Below are 16,450 nucleotides of genomic sequence, written 5' to 3'. Positions count from 1 at the left end.
AGAAGGAGGGCATGTTAACCCTCACGGCTCACGGACACCCCATCACCTACGACGGACGTGTATTATGTATCTGGTAGAGTCAGGTACCGGGCTTGTCGGACCAATAGGGAAAGGGTAAGAGTGATCGCCGATGAGAGGCGCACTCTAATTGGGACATTCAAGGGATTAGTTGGCTAAGCATGGGCGCCCAAATGTGAATGGGGTGAGCTCATATAAAAGCCAACTAAACCTAAAATTCACTCATTCTCTCATTTGTGCAATAGAAGAGTGCTCTTGCTCCATCTCCATCTCCATCTCCATCTTCTTCTTCTTCACCTCCTTGTGTGTGTGTGTATGTGTGAGAGAGAGAAAGAGAGAGCGAGTGCGATCGAGCATTGCGGCGGCACGACGGCGGTGAAGTGGTTGAGCGCGACGTAGCGGCGTCTCCTTCTTCTTCGCGGCGAGGAATCCTCCACGGCAGGAGCATAGAGCGGTGAGTGACACACCATTGCCCTCTTTTGAGCTTACTAGTTAAGCTAGTTGTGTGCTTGGAGCCGTCTGTGGCTCGCACACAGTGTTAAGCGAGTCCCTTGCTTCGACAGTGAGGCAAGGAGCGCACAGAGTGTGTGTGTGTGTGTGTGTGTGTGTGTGTGTGTGTGTGTGTGTGTGTGTGTGTGTGTGAGAGAGAGAGAGAGAGAGAGAGAGAGAGCATAAACCAACAAAAGTGTGTGTGTGTGTGTGTGTGTGTGTGTGTGTGTGTGTGTGTGTGTGTGTGTGTGTGAGTGAGAGAGAGAGAGAGAGAGAGCATAAACCAACAAAAGAGACTTATGAAAACACAAACTTTGTATGGAATAAAACCCAAGTACCATCAATAAGAGAGCCTCATGAAAGAGATAGATCCAATCATATCCTATTAATCCCATTGAACAACAAATACACAAACACTATGTACAATAACAAATGGAAGCATGAAAGGTGATTTTCCACAATAAAATGCCACAAAATTGATGGTAAATGTAAAAATCACGGCAAATTGAAACAAGTTATCGAGATTAAAACCCTTGTAGAAGCTTGCTAGAGTGAATTGTAATCCTTTTGATGATATCCATGTAGAAGTGAAATGAGAAGCACAAAGAAAGGAGATAAACACAATAGGAGAATGACCCAAGGGCAATGGATTTGCAACTTTGGAATTATTGTGCATACAATAGATGAATAAGAAGGCATCCTATACCTTCACTTCTATACCTGTGTAAGGCACCCAACAATTTAAGAACGACGAGGATCCCTGTTTTAAGCCGGATTTGTGCTTGGAGTAGGGTGCCAACATAATAAATTTGCCACATAATCAAATATCAACCAAATTATCTGAAAAACTAGCCCTGACCTTGAATTCCCTAATAACACTAGGCTTAAAGCCTTATACCCTAAGTGCTAAGCGCTAAGCCCTAAGCCCCAAACCCTACACTATCAACCCTAACATCTTGAGCATTTGAAGCACAATGAGGGGTCCTTCGCAAGATGTTCAACTTTCTTCTATTCTCTTCCTCTAGCTCTGGGACCACTATCTTCCTCTATCATCAAATATGAGTTAAAACATACATCACAGAATTTCTAGGGTGACATATATGGACAAGCCCTAACAAATGATCGAGCCGGCATCGAAGGGTGAAAGAACCTTTGAAGATGGAAGCTACAAGAGAGAAAGAATTGGAAGGGCAAAGAGCACTTGCATTCTCCATATAAATATTTAGCTTTCCAATTTCATTCCTCATACTTTCCTCCAATTTTACTTTATCTAGCAAATACTTTTCAAGAGAGCATTATTTGCATACTTCACAAGCTATGCTCTCCACCACTAAAAATAGTTTGTAGCCACAAGATTTTGAAGTGGCCCAAGGTGCCATGGCCTTTGCAAAACCTCAACTTGCAGAGGTTCCCTATTCTGTGTATATAATCAGTGCATGTAGAAAGCTCATTTTTTGAGAGAAGCATTACGTTGGGCAACAAAAAGAGCCATGGCAATGGAAACAGTACATGCGCAACCAAGTCACAAGCATAGTGATCTCCCAAGTGTATGCACTCTCCTTTCAATCACTTGGAGAGGAACTATCCGCCACTTAAAAGGCCACTCTCTGTTCATGCCACTATGTTAATCTACTCCCTGCTCAATACCTTAAGAAAGAGGGGCTTCAATTTAGTCATCTTATGAAGAAGGTCCCTGTTGAACTGCCTCTTTTCCCGCTCTATTGTCGCATACTTATGTGCGAAAAGTTCTATTGCCTCAGCTAGAGAGTTAGCTTTGCGCATTCTTGGCAGGCCACCTTCAGGAGGACTAGCCTCCTCTGACAACCTTTCCGAATTAAAATCATCATCACTTGCGTCCGCATACTCAACATGCTCATCAGTGTCAAAATCATCGTCACTTGCGTCTGCATACTCAACATCCTCATCGGTATCAAAATCATCATCGCCATCCGCATGCTCAACATGCTTATTATTGGCATTTACTGACTTTTTCCCTCTTCTCAAGTCGGCATTTCTATAAGTTTGCGCTCTGGGTTCATCAGTTTCACCAGCCAAATGGGGCATTTTGGGGGTGGTGTTTTCCAAAGCGTGATCTACACTACCTTGTAGAGCTTCTAAGGCAAACTTCGTTTTACCTAAAGGAAACTTGGGTGTAGGGCCATGGCTGCCGCTGCGTTTTTGTATCTGTAGCGAGGAAGAACCATCACGCAAAGCATTACGAACAAGCCTCCGAGATTCCTTTTTAGCATTCGCGCGCTGCAACTTCAACTGCAATATCTCATCCACTTGATTGAAAAGGTCCCAGCGCTCTTTTGATGTACCCTTCAGGCACCTCTGGTAACGCTTTACTATGGTGTCCCACTTGTCGCGGACTTGCTTGACAGTTTTGGGAGTGCCCAAGCCTGATTTATTGATTTGTTCGGTGATGTCTTTCCACTGCTCGAGCGTCACATGGTGCTTCAAAGCACCGAGACCTTTGTACAATTTCACTAAGAGAGCAGTGGCATCAGACTTCCAATGATCACTTTTATCTGCCTTGGTTGATGCAGAGGATGGGCCGGGCTGATGGGCTTGTGAAGCCTGCGCTGCTGTGTGGACACTGGTGGGTGATGCCAGGGAGGGGGCAGCGATTGCTGTCGCATGCGCAGCTACATCGGCACGGGAAGACGACTTGAGTCGATTGCGTGATGCAGAGAATGGGGAGGGGTCAGGAATTAGGGTTTCTGCATGCGACGGCGCCCTCTGTGGGAAGGATTTTGACGCATTAAAGGAGGGGCTCCCCTGCCTCGCAGAAACACGCTGCGAGGCCCGCTTGTTGTTGTTTTCGTTGGGAGTGTTGCTGCGAGGCCGCTTGTTGTCGCGCGCCATCGTCGCACGCAGGCTGAAAGGTCATGACTCATCGTCTCAAGAATCAAGGTTAACTTACTGAAACAAATGACAACAAAATTTAGCGGAGAATTGTCGTTCCGTAGATGTCTCCCTAGCCTACTTAGTACTACCTAACTATGCAAGGCCTTTTAAGTTTAGAATGCCCACGTGAACTTAAAGGGAAAGAACTCAGAGCGATGCCGCGATGGGGATGACCTAAAGCTGGCGGTGGCGGTGGCTTGCGCGAGGCGTGCTTTGTCTGCTGTTGTGGTGGAGTTTTAAGTCTCCAGAGGCAAGGGTGAGCTCTCACATTGTTTGGGCTTAAGGCTCTTTGTTGAAGGATCCTGGGGTGGAAGTGGGGTGAGGGGTGATCTTCTCCTTTGCGCACTGGCCATCTATGCCTACGACTGGAGTTGTGTGTGTGTTGGGGCTCGCACACGCCGGGAAGATTCACGATTATTAGCATGTTAATAATCGCGATCATTATCACAGACCTTTGCTATTTGGTGTTATACTTAAGAGAGGACTGTTTTGCTCCTCAAAGTCTTTGAAGTGTCTAGCTGGGAGTCAAAGCGCTTATTTTTTCCCTTGCGCTAATTGGTTAAGTGCTTTGAAGCCTTGTTGCCCCTAGAACCAAATCACTTGGAAATGGAACCCGATATTGTCGAATTCTCAAAGATGTTAACGGTCAGTAAAATACCCGAAATGGAGTTAGCCGTGCCGATGGATGAAGGTGACGGCTCAGTCTTGATGCGACAATGTCGAGCCCCAATTCGCCGAAGGCTTCAATCACGAAAGAGGACAAAATTGTCTCGATCGAAAAAGTCCCCTATGTAGAAACAAGAGAGAAAACGGGTTCAGCTCAAGGGTTCAAATTCGAGGTAAAAACCCTCAAAGACGGGGTTCCTCAGGGTCCCATCTATACGAACGTTAATAAGGCGTCAAGTGCATCTGCAGCTCGCAGGCCAGGCATCTCGTTTGCTAGCATACTCTAGGGGCCTAACTCTAAGGATTATGGAAAAGGGTCAGGAGAAGGGCTGTCGAGTGAAGGAGATATTGAAAAACTGCATAATACAAGAGCTAGACTTCAGAAAGAGCTCAAGGAAGTCAACAAAATGATTGAGTCCGGCCCTATCAACAACAAAAGAACTTGCTCCCAACAGATTGCAGTGGGCTGGTTGAAGACAGGTTGGCAGATCGGGCCTATTCTGCTTTAAGAAAGTCTTTGCCACAGCAAGTGGAGGTTGTTGAGGCTATTACTGTAGCGATTCCACCAACACTTATCAAAAAACAGTTAGCCAGGCAAGCTCAGCTAATGCTTGTATTTAAGTTCAGTGGAAGAATCCCGAACAGGTTTGAGATGATTCAATGGCTTCAGGGCCCTCAAATTCTTGGTCATGGAAGAGCAGTTGAAAGTACATTTTACCTAGCTAAAGGGTTTTGTTCAGTGAGATTCAAAGAGGCCTCCGCTGTGAAAAAGATCCTCGACAAAGGGCCCCTAGTATTTACTAGGACTACGGTTTGTGTGGTGCCTTGGGAGCCATTCCGGTTTGGGTTGAGTTTGTGGGTCTGCCTAGCTTGGTGTGGGATAATCTCAGGATGCTCGCTAGTCAATTGGACACTCCCTTATTTATACCTAGCAAGAGAGGGTTTGGCAAAACCTCAAATAGGGTTTGTATAGGTTGGGATGTGTCTAAAATGCCACCTAAGAGCATGGTAATCAATGTCGGAGCTGGGCTTGTTATTATTCCGCTCAAATTTGGAACATACTTTGGAGCATGTTTTGAATTGCAACAACTTTGGACACTTTGCCAAGGATTGCCCTTTGAAGTCTAATGGTACTACAGCTCCGGTAGCACAGGCCCCCAGTGAAATGGAAACCCAGATGGAAGGGCTGGAGAAGCAAGGAGGCAGTAACGAAGGGGCAAATGCAGGGAAGGATAAAGAAGGTATGATGGATGTAAAAATGCAGGAAAAGATTGTGGAGGAATCGATTTCCATACAACGAATTTCCGAAGGTGCATGCAACAATAATAAGATCATTACTCCCGCTGCTACCCCGAAATTTATGACAGTGACAACGGTGATGGCTGTTCAAGTCCCTGGTCTGAAAAGAGCCAAAAGGGTGAAGGCAGTGGCAAGAGACTCCAAATTGCTTCAAGTCGTGAGAACACTTGAGGTGAAAGGTTCTAGTCCGTCCCCCACCCCATTGAAAGGAGGGGGGTTCATTGTCCCACTACACAATCCATTTGCAGCACTACAAGAAAAGAAATCCCCTGACCTCGAACCCCTGGATTCTCCTGAGAACAAGAAGGACGGGGGGGGGGTTCGGATGCTGAAAATTTCGTTCCTCTTTCCCAATGAACCCCTCATTAATGATGGAGTCTCTCACTATCCAATCTTGGAACGTAAAGGGGTTGAAAACCCGTAAGAAGAGTACCCTATTATGGGAGGAAATAAAAAAGGAGAAGGCAGCCAATTGCTGGGCACATTACATAGATGCCCATAGCAAGAGAAAGCAAGCGCTAGGAAAGAAACTAGTACTTTATGGAGAAGGAAGTAACGGTTTCAGTGGCGTCCTCAGCATTGTGGACAGAGAATTGGAGCCAAAGTTGGTTCTAAACCACCCATCCGGAAAAATCATGGGGATTACATTCAGATGGGAAGGGCATCCCTTCACCATTGTGAATGTGTACGGCCCTTGCAATGCAAAAGACAGAGCTAAACTATGGATGCATCTTAGAGATACTCCTATTGAAGGGGAGTGGTTGTTGGTTGGCAACTCAATATGGTAGAAAAAAATAGGGATAGAACAGGATCCTCCAGTATGTTGGCTGGCTCGGAAAGGTCTAAATGGCAAAGTTTGTGCGAAAAATGGGCGATGATCGACTTATGGAAAGTCGGCGCATGGAACAGCACGCCTGGCTTCACCTACACCAGCCTCCAGTATGCCTGCACTGTCTCCACGCTGGACAAGTGCTATTGCTCACACCAAGCTTACTAGATAACGTCATTGATGGAGATGGAGATGAAGGTAGTCCCAACAAAAAGCCTTTCGGATCACATACCTCTGCACATACATTTTAAGGGGAAAGAGCAGACCCCAAGAGATGGGAAAAAACTGTAAGTAGCAGGGGCACACCTATTCAAAGACCCCCTTTTCAGGAATCTAACCAAGAAAGCACTAGGTAAGCTAAAAAAGGATGTCGATCTCAACAAACACTATGCGTGGGACCTCTTTGCTTGGAGCATCCAAAAAGCAATCAAAACCTCGGACCCCCAAATCAAGAAAGATAGGGAGGTACACCTTCTGTATCTTACAGCGGAGGTACAATTGCTTACCTCCAAAAAAGCCAATGGGCTTGCTACTAAGGATGAGCACAAACGTTGGCTCAAAGCCAAATCTAACCTTGCTAATGAGCAGTTAGAAGATATCAGAAAGGCAAGGCTTCTCTCTAGGGAGACTTTCCTTCAACCTGAAGCCTCTAACCAAGCTGAGTTTTTTAGGGCTTAAAAAATCAAGAAGAGCCAAGGCCACGTCTGCTCGCTCTATGATGAGAAAGGGACAACAGTTCATAACCAGGATGAGATGGCTGGTCTGATGCTGGGCTATCTTAGTCAAATCATTGGGCGGCCAGAGATCCAGTCCCAAGAAGTGGAAGAAGCGAGAGGGACCTTACTTCATAGTGTCAAGAAGAAGATTCCCCACTCATAAGCTAATTTCTTGGAAAGGGCATTTTTCGAAGACGAATGTTCACTAGCATTGCAAGCCCTTGGCAAGGAAAAGTCCCCTGGTCGAGATGGGATGACGGAGGAATTCTATAGAGAATTTTGGGACGATCTCAAGGTCCCAATCACAAGGTTGGCCAATAAAGCCATTGTCGAAGGGTCATTGGAGATAAGTGTAAAGAGAGGGCTTATCAAACCCATCCCAAAACAGATCTGTTGTTCTCAACTGAAACATTGGGGCCCTATAACGATGATGTCGGTGTCCTACAAAATTATTGCTAAAGTTGTAGCCCTCACACTAGCCCCCTTACTAACCAAGATCATCTCTCCCCATCAACATGGGTTCATCAAAGGAAGGGCCATTTACGATAACATCTTGGCAGCAATGGTGGGCATCGAGTACGCAACTGTAACAAAGCAAGAGTGTATTCTTCTACAATTGGACCTGGATAAGGCTTATGACAAAATAACATGGACATATATAGAAGGCGTCATGGAAGCTCTGGGCTTCGGGCCTTGCCTATGTCGTCTAGTAAGTGTACTGGGAGTTGGAAGCCAGTCAGAGCTACTATTCAATGATAGAATTGTGGGCTCTTTTGAGGTCAAAAGGTCTATTAAGCAGGGATGCCCTCTGGCCCCCCTGCTTTTCGCCATAGGATCACATCCTTTAATCACGACGCTCGAAGCTAGTGCAAAACGAGGGGAGTTGCAAGGCCTGGTTTTACCAGGAAATAGCCAACTCCTAGCAAAACTGTTTGCAGACGATTCTCTCCTCTTCTTGAAGGCATGCCCTCAGGTCATGAGGAAAGCTCTGGAGATTGTACAAATATTCTCAGTAGCTTCGTGGTCCGAATGTAATATAGAGAAGTCAAGGCGGATCTCACTATCCGAAAAGGACTCATTTGACCCTTCCGACTGGTCGGGGAGATTGTCACAAAAGGGAATATCTTCAGACATCTGGGAGCCCCCTTGGGGGTGGACGTAACTCACAAGCAAAGTATGAGTGGGTGCTTGAAAAAATCAAAACAAAAATGAGTAGGTGGGAGTATGCTCTTCTCCCATTCCCAAGTCGGATAAAAGTGATAAATGTCTTTATGATTCCTTATATTGTCTTCACTAGCCTGCTTCTCAAGATGGCTAAGTGTCACTGGAAAGAGTTCTTAAAACCAGTAAAAAGGTTTTTATGAAAAAACAACACGAAATCCTCCAAGCCATGGCAATGGGCCCGTTGGGAAGTTGCTTGGCTAGGGAATCAAGGAGGCCTCGGAATTCTGAACCCTGCGGCCCATGCAGAAGCTTGTTGCACCAAATTTGTTGTTTCCTTAGCTAAACAAGATCAAGTTTGGGCTATCATGATCAAAGATATGATAGAAGCAGCTAAACTTGGCTCGAAAGGAGGAAAGTGGAGTGGGGTGGAGTTTCATGACAAGTTGTTATCCTCGACATGGTCTACCCTAAGACTGGGGGGCAGCTAAGGAGAATTGGTAAGAAAATGCAATAGAGCAGTAGGAGTCTTAAAGTGGGGGGAAAAAACCAGGTACTTCAAGAACTCCATTTTGCATTGGTCCCCCTGGCTTTCCAAAGTGGTAGATCTGCCACAAATTCCCTATTGGATAGAGACAGCCAAGAAGCTGAATATTAAGGGTCTGAATCGTCTGGGGCACTTCTGGACAGTGACAACAAGAGTTGGAAAACCATTGACCTTCTGGTTACCCAGTACCAGCTGAATTTCTTGGAGGTCTTGCTGGTCCACAAAGAAATGAAAGAGCTTGACAATATATTGATGCCTATCTGTGATTTGGATTTTGACTGGAATGCCTGGAAATGGCCCGGAAGCAGTCTCTTATGGAAACCCCATCCTAAAGAAATTTATCATACAATGATGCATAAGAAGAATAATTGGTCTAGCCCCCTTAACAAGATATGGAAAAAACAATGGGCGGAGGAAAGGTGGGAGCAAGTAATGGAGAACATTTGGAAGGCAAAGGTTCCGCAGCACATGAAGGTATTTTTATTGAAGGTTATTTGGGGTGCTCTACCGACGGGGGTGAAGATTCAAGAAAGAGGGATTGGGTCAGATTGATGCTTGGGGTGCAGGTTGGCTAGTGAAGATCTGGTCCACCTCTTCATGGATTGCCCAACTATCAAAGGCCTCGTAGGGAAATTATGCAAGTGGGTCCAAAGAACATGGAAAATTGGTTTTTACAAGACTGATCTATTCCTTGGAGGGAAAAATTCAGGTGGTCCTACCCTCCTCGTCAGCACTCAAATTGTCAGGTACTTCTTCTTACATAATGTATGGCAGACAAGAAACCGCCGTGTGTTTGAAGGAGGTCTTGAGGTGGCAAACTTCACATAAATTATACAAGAAAGCAAAGTGCTAATATGGACGCTCGGACGCAACCAACACTCAGAGGATTGGTCTAGGACTACTTGTGCCTTGTTGTCAGCAGAGGGCAAGCCTAGGACGGGGGAAAATTTTGGCCATCGATAATTAAAAGATCTCAAAAGAACAAGATAATAGACCTTATGTATCAAGGATAAGGGGGCGACTTGGTAGGGATGGTTGCCCTGATAGTCGATGTAATTTTGGTCTCTGGATGATGTCATGGCTCAACACGAGCATGACAAGACCTTGTAATTATTTGGGTTGATTAATATTATTCACTCACAATTTTTTTATAATAAGTTTTTGTGTAGATCTTACTAATTTTGAGAAATGTCTCAATACACTCGGTCCCATATGGAAAAGGCAAGCAATGGTGAGTGTTCAACAATGCGTTACAATGGAGTTGCACTGTTGCACCATAGTCTCTCGAAGACCCTTTAGAAATTAGACCTTAGGATGTATCTAAAGAATTTCAAGGTTGATCCCTTTGCCAACAGGTAACTGGCAAGTATTTCGTTTCATCTATAATAGAGTGCGCACGTGTGTGTGTGTGTGTGTGCGTGCGTGCGTGCATGCGTGCGTGTGTGTGTGTGTGTGTGTGTGTGTGTGTGTGTGTGTGTGTGTGTGTGTGTGTGTGTGTGTGTGTGTGTGTGTGTGTGTGTGTGTGTGTGTGTGTGTGTGTGTGTGTGTGAGTGAGAGAGAGAGAGAGAGAGAGAGAGAGAGAGAGAGAGAGAGAGAGAGAGAGAGAGAGAGAGAGAGAGTAGGCCTAATTTTTGAAGGCTTCGGCGGCCTTTGGAGGTACTTTTATCCTTCAGTGAAGGGCAACTAGTATTGCTTGGTGGGCCTCGCTATATAACATCTATAGGATAATCATCTAGCGCACGCCAATTGCGATCAAATCCAGCTTATTGAACTTAGGGTCTAGATTCTAGAAGCCACTTCTAAAAGACATTTATGTTACCTGCGTTCGTCTTCATTTTAACTTTTGTAATGTCAGTTTGATTGTACAACTGATTCAAGGCAAGGTTGCTATAGTGTTGGATGTTTCATCTTGTGAGTACATATTAATTATCGTAGTAGAGTTGTTGATGTAGTCATGCACATGCGCCTTATCTATAATACATGCACCCAAGGTACAATTGATCTCATCTAAGGATGGTTTTTTTTTCACGAATAATGGTCAAGAACTGAAGCAATTTAGGGTCCGTTGCATGTCTTATAGAGCATGACATCTTGTACAAAGTTGCATGTAGCTAGTGGACCGAACTTGTGATATGGCATGTGTTACAAAGCTCCTGTGTGTGACTACAAACTGGGGGTAGTTGGGCAAGAGAACACATTTGTTGATGAAGAGATCATCCAATGTACTATTTGTTACATTGATATTTTTACTTACGATAAGATCAAAAGTCGTTTGTGTTAACATGGATAGCTCGTCTATACTTAAAATATCTGCCTCTTTAAAACAAGATGCGGAAAATTCTAAAACAAGAAAATAGACAAAGCATGAATGAACTGCAACAATAAATGAGGTGCTTTACTGACCTGCAATGTTGTACTGTTGCTTTTCAATTGTCCAATCTATAGGCCGATATTTGAGTGAAGCTACAAAAAAGAAATGTGAATAGTTAAACATAACATCTTGCAATGAAATGTCACAGATTGAAAGTGCAAAGTATATAGTGCACGTCATACAGAGGTGCCATACAAAAGTATGGTGGAGAGCTGGCACTGTGGTCTCTCCAAAAAGTTATAAGTAACGAAAGTTGTGCCATGCCCCGTAACATTTATGTGTTGCGCCAAGCAAACGCATGCGCATGGGAAATTGAATGCAGATAACGGACCTTGCAATGTTGTCGAGCTGAAGTCACGCTTGTGTAATTGGAACATGCAGTGTTGTGAATATATGTCTTGCTCGTTAAAATTCCCCCAACTGCTTGTTTGTTTTTCCCTACAGCTTGCTCTTGCTCTTATTAAGGATATCCCTTATCTAGTCACCAGTGCTCCGGTTGCAAATCTTGTTGCTCAACGACCTCCTTTGTTGAAGCACTGCTTCCTCCAAAAGCCAACGCTACCCCATTAATTTCTCTACACTACTTGTTAGTGGCTCCCTATTCTTTGTAGCTGCACGCTCTGTTTAGCTTCTCTTGCCTCGTTCTTACCTGCTCTTCAACTAGCATTGCCCGTTGCCTCTTTATAACGTTACAGCTCTCCTTAGAACAATAAATGTTTTGCCGTTTTATTTGTAGATCCCAATCACCTGCTTGTGCACCTTCTATGAACTCTTGTTCATTTTCCCTCTTTACGTTGGTTTATGACCTTACACCAGGTGACACCAACTTCCCAAGTCTTTCATGCCCTCAACCTACAACTCCCCACCCATCAACTCTTCTCATCCTCAGTCTGTTCACCTCACTTGCTCTTGTTTGACTCTGTCAGCCCTCCCCGATTTTGGTTAGCATTGCTCCCTTGAGAAACCCCCAGCTTTGGTGCTTTTTCCTGTCTGTTCACCTCACTTGCTCTTGTTTGACTCCGTCAGCCCTCCCCTATTTTGGTTAGCATTGCTCCCTTGAGAAACCCCCAGCTTTGGTGCTTTTTCCTGCCGAAAGCCAACACCATCAACAATTAGCACCCTCCTATGCTATGCTGCTTCTAATTGGCCTTCTTATCTACCTACTACTTTTTGAGCGAGATTGCAGTGCAAGTTCACGTCGCTTTTTTACCCATACGCAGTACGTAGCCAACTTTATCGTCACCATCATCAACTGTGCAGTTTTTGCGCTGCTGCTACCGCTTATCGACCTCGTCTTCACCAAGCTCGTGGGCAAAGGAAACTTTGCTAGAGTGCTGGAAGTGGAGATCGCAATATTTGTGGTGTCAACGGTGATTTCTCTGATAAGCATGTGGGTGGGTGGGGCTGTGTTGAGGGTAGTGGTAGAGGTACTCTTCATCATCTGTTTTGCAGGTCCAAAGGGCTGCCCTTGCTTTAGCATCCCCATCACTCTAACAAATCTGCAAGACACTTTGTAAGCAAAGGCTCCGTGCGTGCCTCTAAATTTGTTTTTTTCTTTGAGCGAGGTCGCAAGCCACTGGATTAAGATTTCGTGTCTATGCTGAGGATTAAGCCAAGTGGCTCAATATGGAGGCCTTAATTGAAAAAAGGACCCTAGGCTCACCAAGTAACAAGACCCAGTGGCCGGTTGAACAATATGTCCAGCTTCAACTACCTAACTCAAGTCGTTTCTGAAGGCGCAACTAGTTATGGCCAGCGTTATGCCGCTCCAAGTATAGCTCATGCAAATTCAACAACCCTGTTCCCTCGGCCATGCTTCAATGTTCATGGAAATGATATGTAGCAGGTCCCCATGCCTAATTCTCAAGGTTCACACCAATTCTTTTCTGCGATGTTTTCCCATGCAGCAGCAAATCGGGCAAAATTGGAAAGTAGCATGTGAGAGGGTTGCAGTTAAAGAGAGATCCATCCAAAAGGGGCTGGGAGTTTAGTGAGTAGTGCGGAAGTGCCATTGTGACAGTCAGTTCATGATGCGGAACCTATTGCATCGAGAAGGTAAAATAAGCGTTTTAGGCCGCTTGAACGGTTTACCGGAGACCTTGCAAACCATGGTTACTTGTTATATTTCGCAGATCATGAACCTTGAAGGTACTTGGGTGCTTGCCGATGTGATGAGCACTCTCAACGATTAGATATTTGGTGCGATCAAGGCATGGCAGAGATCTATTCTAGTGCTACTGAGACAGAAGATATCAGATTTCAATCGATGGTCGGTTGGCCCCTCACAACCGGAGGTATTTTGGGAGTATCGAAAATTTGATGGGCATTTTGGGAATTTATGGCAAAGTATTACTGGGGTTATTAGAGGGTATCTTAGAAGATACCCTTTGGGAAAGTGAAGAAAAAAGGGGGAAGGCGCGTGGAGGACAGAGGTATTTTTTGGAACCACAAGTCAAAGTAGGTGTGCCATCTACCATGTCTTCAAGGTAAAATCTCAATTAGGTTTTGAGCTTGCAAAACCTACACAAGTTTTAGTGTCGTTATCTTTACTTGTCAAGCCTGCCCTTATTTTCTTTGGTTACGGAAAATGTATTTTTCTAAATTCTAACCTTGAAAAAAACCTAGATCCTGCAATGCATTTGTGACTGAAAGGGGGTGCGCATGGCACGTGGAAGGGGGAGAGAAACAGACATGTCGTGCTTAGTACCGTGTGTCAGCACGACGACGGAGAGACAGAGAACTAGGAGTGATGGCCGCACGGAGAGCCTTCGATTCCAAGTGTGTGTGTGTGTGTGTGTGTGTGTGTGTGTGTGTGTGAGAGAGAGAGAGAGAGAGAGAGAGAGAGAGAGAGAATGTTTCTCCAGCTGGATTGCCCGCCTGCAAGAGGAGGAGTGCCGAGGGAGATGAGCTGATTGCTAGAGCCGAAAAGGGAGTGGGTGTGTGCGCGCGAATAGGGGGGAGGGGAGCTCGCTCTCTCTCTCTCTCTCTCTCTCTCTCTCTCTCTCTCTCTCTCTCTCTCTCTCTCTCTCTCTCTCTCTCTCTCTCTCTCTCTCTCTCTCTCTCTCTCTCTCTCTCGTCTACAGAAGATGCACGGAGGGCGAATCGGATGCTGATAGGGAGTTGTCAGATGCATGTGCAATTTGGATTTGATGCAGGAGTGTAGAGGTCGTACAGGACTTGGGAGGGGTTTTGCAGCGCAGTGGCGCAGGGAGATGCGGTCGTAATTCGTACGTTTTTGGGGAGAGAGATAGCTCTAGCACAACGAGCCGGATGGCAGCTGGGCAGCCAACAGTTGATGCTGGGGAATCTTCCCTTGCTGGCTGGCGATAATGAGCACAACCTCTCCGGCAGCAGTTCAGCTAGCGAGTGGAAGAGGGTTGCAGACTTTTGATTGGATGGCAGGAGGCTGGAGACGTTGCCGGGGGAGGTGAGGCGTGGGCTACAGCGGCCAGCCAGCCACTTGCCGGCCAAAAAGAGCACTCGACACGTATGCACTCGCCCCTGCAAGATTCTCTTTGGTTGGCCGGCTGCTCTGGTTGTGCTCGTGCTAAGAGAGGCGGGGGTAGGTTATGTCTCATGGTGATGGCGAGAGAGGGCCAGCGAGCCTCAGGTGAAGGCGCATGGTGTCTCAATGATGGTGATGAGGTGTTGTTGTCCGACAGTAGCGCATGAATGAGGGCCAACACTTTTCCTTTCCAATCCTCAGATTCCCAGCTTGAGAATTGAGGAATCTCAGAGACAAATTAATGGGTTTCTGGATTGTAGACCGAAATGTAGGTAGGACTAATGATTAGGGTCAAACTTAAAAAGTGAGCCTTGAGTGAGAGATACGTAGTACCAGCTGTCGAAACCTTTGAACACCACGTCAAAAAATATCTATATACTTCTTTAAGGCCGGTCGACTTGGAGACACGTGTCTTCATTTGCGAGTTTGGGGTGGACAAAAAATAAAACATTTGAATTTGATTTGACGAGTAGGCCTAGATTTGAAACTTGACAAAGAGCAGGAATTTTGCCACCTTCTTCTGAACCTGCCAACCGCCTCTCTCTCTCTCTCTCTCTCTCGGTGGGCAGCCAGGGAATTTCGGAGGGGAAATTTGGATTCTTCAAGCTCGGTGTTATTCAAGCCGAAGGACTATATGAGCTGCAATTGACCGTGAGCTGCACGGAGTTTCCTGACACACACACACACACACACACACACACACACACACACACAGCTGTGTGTGGATCTGCCGAAGCTTGGTGCATTGCAAAGTGGACGACAGTGAGCAAGAGAAGGTCATGTTCTCTCTCTCTCTCTCTCTCTCTCTCTCTCTCTCTCTCTCTCTCTCTCTCTCTCTCTCTCTCTGTCTGTGTGTGTGTGTGTGTGTGTTGAGATGGCCACAAGGACCTTATCATCACCACCAATCCCCACTCCTCGGAAGCTCCAGATTGCTCCTGCTCAGCCCCTCTGTGACCCTCTTGATTGTTGCAGCTTCGCACCAAGCTGCATGTTCCACGATCCCTCCCTACCACCTCCGTAATCTGTTGCACCACATCGCTTTGAAATATGTTGCAGGCAGCTTCTCGACTCCACCTTGGCTGCTCGAGCTCCCCACTCACCTACATCCATAGACTAGCTCAGCCTCCGAGGCAGAAGCTCCCCAACTCACACTCCATCTCCTCGGCCTTTGCAAGCGAGTTAGCGGAACAACTAGCCGTCGATAACTTGGCTAGCCGTAAGGGTGAGGGGAGGCACCTTCAACCTTTTTTTAAGGCCTATAAGCCTCCTAAAAGGCTGCACCACCGACGTGCTCCAGCTCGATGGCACTGCAATGGACATGCCACATGGGGCACACACACCCATATATGTTGCATGGCCCCTACACCACTACCTTGCAAGCAACGATACATTTGGCATGTATGTCGACCAAGGTAGTGCGTCGAACAAGGCAGTGCGAAGCACTATGTTTTTTATTGCGATTATATTTTTTAATAATAAAGTGTTATAAAGACCATATAGATTTGTGAGACTAGCGAGTTACATCATGGTGAATTGGATACAGAGAGATAAATGAAATGAAATTTTACACTAACGTCTTCTAAGTGCCATATTGATTTATGGGACCAAAGAGGTGCATCATGGTGAATGAGAGAGAGAGAGAGAGAGAGAGAGAACAAGTGTCTCAAGTAAGCCTTCAAGACCAAAGATTAGGTGATTGTTTCATTTGAAAAGACATCCTCACTTTGCATCTGTCACACGCCTTCAAGTTGCAAGCATAGGTGATTGTGACGAGAGAGATTTGCATCTAGTAAAAACAGCCAAAATCTTTGTGGCCAATGTATATATATATATATATATATATATATATATATATATATATATATATATATATATATATAGAGAGAGAGAGAGAGAGAGAGAGAGAGAGAGGCATGCAGCAAGTATCTGAGCTAAGCAT

The 16,450-nt window shown here is 45.6% G+C and overlaps 1 protein-coding gene across 1 annotated transcript; it reads right to left on the bottom strand.

Annotated features, from left to right (window-relative positions):
- Nucleotides 1-1,017: 1,017 nt before the first annotated feature.
- LOC147459726 (uncharacterized) lies at nt 1,018-3,721 on the bottom strand. The gene has a single exon (XM_086509889.1). It carries the CDS (start codon nt 3,373-3,375, stop codon nt 2,137-2,139), a length of 1,239 nt encoding a protein of 412 aa, XP_086366015.1. The 5' UTR covers nt 3,376-3,721; the 3' UTR covers nt 1,018-2,136.
- Nucleotides 3,722-16,450: the final 12,729 nt, after the last annotated feature.

The sequence above is a fragment of the Adiantum capillus-veneris genome, chromosome 4, assembly GCF_014529385.1.
Source record: "Adiantum capillus-veneris isolate H3 chromosome 4, ASM1452938v2, whole genome shotgun sequence".
Lineage (NCBI taxonomy): Eukaryota > Viridiplantae > Streptophyta > Polypodiopsida > Polypodiales > Pteridaceae > Adiantum > Adiantum capillus-veneris.
This window is presented reverse-complemented; position numbering and strand designations above follow the sequence as displayed.

Bases quoted from the DNA above. Each gene is read 5' to 3' on its own strand.
- LOC147459726 (XM_086509889.1), bottom strand. From the start codon at position 3,375: ATGGCGCGCGACAACAAGCGGCCTCGCAGCAACACTCCCAACGAAAAC.